The sequence below is a fragment of the Mastomys coucha genome, unplaced genomic scaffold (genome assembly GCF_008632895.1).
Source record: "Mastomys coucha isolate ucsf_1 unplaced genomic scaffold, UCSF_Mcou_1 pScaffold15, whole genome shotgun sequence".
Taxonomy (NCBI): Eukaryota; Metazoa; Chordata; class Mammalia; order Rodentia; family Muridae; genus Mastomys; species Mastomys coucha.
In genome coordinates, this window is record NW_022196897.1 from 13,304,815 (window position 1) to 13,306,944 (window position 2,130).

A 2,130-nucleotide genomic window follows, 5' to 3' on the forward strand; every position below is an offset into this window, starting at 1 on the left:
GGGTGGTCATCGGCTTCAGCAGGTGAGTGGGTGTGCTGCTCAGGGTGGTCATTGACTCAGCCAGTGAGGGGGTGTGCTGCTCAGGGTGGTCATCGGCTTCAGCAGGTGAGTGGGTGTGGTGTGGGAGTGGTCCTGGTACACCTTTGCAGGCTAGCCAGGGAAGCAGGAAGCAGTGTGGAGTCCTGAGAGAAGATAGCCTTGTCAGATGCCTCCACTACCTCTTTGTCCCCTAAAATCCAAGGAGTAACTTGGGGAGAAATAGTGGGTGGAAGGGAGAGGGTGTTGGGAGCAGGCCTTTGCCCAAATGAGAAGATTCTCCTCCAAACTGGCCACCTTGCCTCCCCACTTTCCATCCCTGGGCTCTAGGGACAGAGGGCAAGTAGACTGGGAGAATTTGGCTGTAGAGGTGGCAGCCAGTGGTTAAGAAGAGCCCTCTGGCTGCAGCTCACAGTATCTGTCCTCCAGGCCTCGGGGATGCCAGTCCAGGGAGGTGACTCTGAAGAAAGACAGGAAGAGACCTGTGTTCAGGAATACCCGTGAGTAGGATGTCTGGGCCACGGAAACCGAGCATGTGGCAGGCAGGCCGGACACCCAGGATGGGTGAGCAGGCGGGTTGTGGTACCAGACCTGAATCCCTTTGAGTGGCTCAACCTGGGAGGTGAGGTCAATGAGGGTTCTGTGCTGTGGGTGGGCACGGATGTGCAGACACCAGTGTCCACTGGTACTTCTCTTGCAGTCAAGGGGGTAAAGGGCTTCCATGTGCTGTCCACTGACTACACATACGGCCTGGTATACCTCCGCCTGGGGCGTGCAGGCAGCAACTACAAGAGCCTGCTGCTTTTCAGTGAGTACCATGTGTAGAATCATCTTTGGGTGTCAGAGCCATGATGGTGGAGTGCTCTGGGACCAGAGACATAGAGGTGGGTGAGGATGAAGGGAAGACAAGGCTGGCAAGTAAGGCTGGCTAACCGGGAGGGGGGATGGCTGGTGAAGGGTGGTCTAAGAGGGGCTGTAGAAGTGGAGCTTGCTGTGGGTAGGGCTAGAGGTGATGGCAGTGGAGGGATGGCTGGTGAAGGGTGGTCTAAGAGGGGCTGTAGAAGTGGAGCTTGCTGTGGGTAGGGCTGGAGGTGATGGCAGTGGAGACTGGAGACCTTCTCCAGGAGGGGTCTAGATGCAGGGGCTGCAGTATGAGACAGCCTATGCGTAAGTGCTGGGGTGCTGTCCGAGAGGAGGTAGGGATGTGAAGTGTGAGTTCCGAGCTCTGGGAAATGGAGTGTTAGGACTAGGCGGCTAGATCTGGTGGGGACAAGGGAGTGTTAGGGAAAGTATTGGGAGGGTAGATGAAGGTGACATGGTCGGGAGGAGGGCACAAGCCTGCGCTACAGAGAGGGGTCTGTGGAAAGAGCAGCGCAGAGGAGTGTTAAGCAAACAGCAGGCCTGGATGTGCTCAGGGATGGCTACAGTGGAGTGCAGGGACAGAATGACAGTGAGAGAGAGCACAGAAGATCAGAATTCAGCCTTCCAAATGTCATATGGGGACCCCTGCTGCACCAATTCTGTCCCCAACTGCAGACAGACAGAACATCTCTAGCTTCTTCAGTCTGCGAGAATTCCTGGACACATGTCATGTTCTGCAGCTCGCCAAGCAGGCCACCATCCTTCCGAAAGACGGTACCACATGGCCTCAGGCTTTTGTTCTCTTGCTTTTGTTCTGTCCCACAAGACAGCTGGTCCACCCAGGAGAGGTGTGTGCGTGTGCATGTGTGTGCACGTGCCTGGGTGTGTGAGCATGCACATGCATGTGCATATGTGTATGTGCATGTGCATGTGTAGCCACATGTCTGCAAAAATCAGCTGTGAAGGTGCCCAAATGTCCTCATTCCTTGCTGAACCTGTAGGCTTCCTGCCAGCATTGGGTGTGCAGGGCCCCATGTAAACAGTGATGGTTCCTAGAGTCTATAGACTCTACCTGACACTCAGAATCGAGGGGCTACACACCTCTACCCTCTTTAGAATCCAGGACGATGGGGGCAAGGACCCTCATGTGGATTCACGACAGGATGGCAACGAGGTCTCTCAGCACCTCTGTCCTTGTCCACAGATTCCTGTGCACACACGATCCTGCCTTGA

General features: G+C 55.5%; 1 protein-coding gene across 1 annotated transcript in view; it reads left to right on the forward strand.

Moving 5' to 3' along the window:
• The window catches only part of Lcn10 (lipocalin 10), a 3,278-nt gene extending 1,148 nt beyond the window's left edge, over window positions 1-2,130 (forward strand). Inside the window, exons 3-6 of the mRNA XM_031373326.1 lie at window positions 466-536; window positions 737-844; window positions 1,573-1,671; window positions 2,102-2,130. Coding sequence (XP_031229186.1) covers window positions 466-536; window positions 737-844; window positions 1,573-1,671; window positions 2,102-2,130 — 307 coding nt within the window. The remainder of the gene's footprint in view (window positions 1-465; window positions 537-736; window positions 845-1,572; window positions 1,672-2,101) is intronic.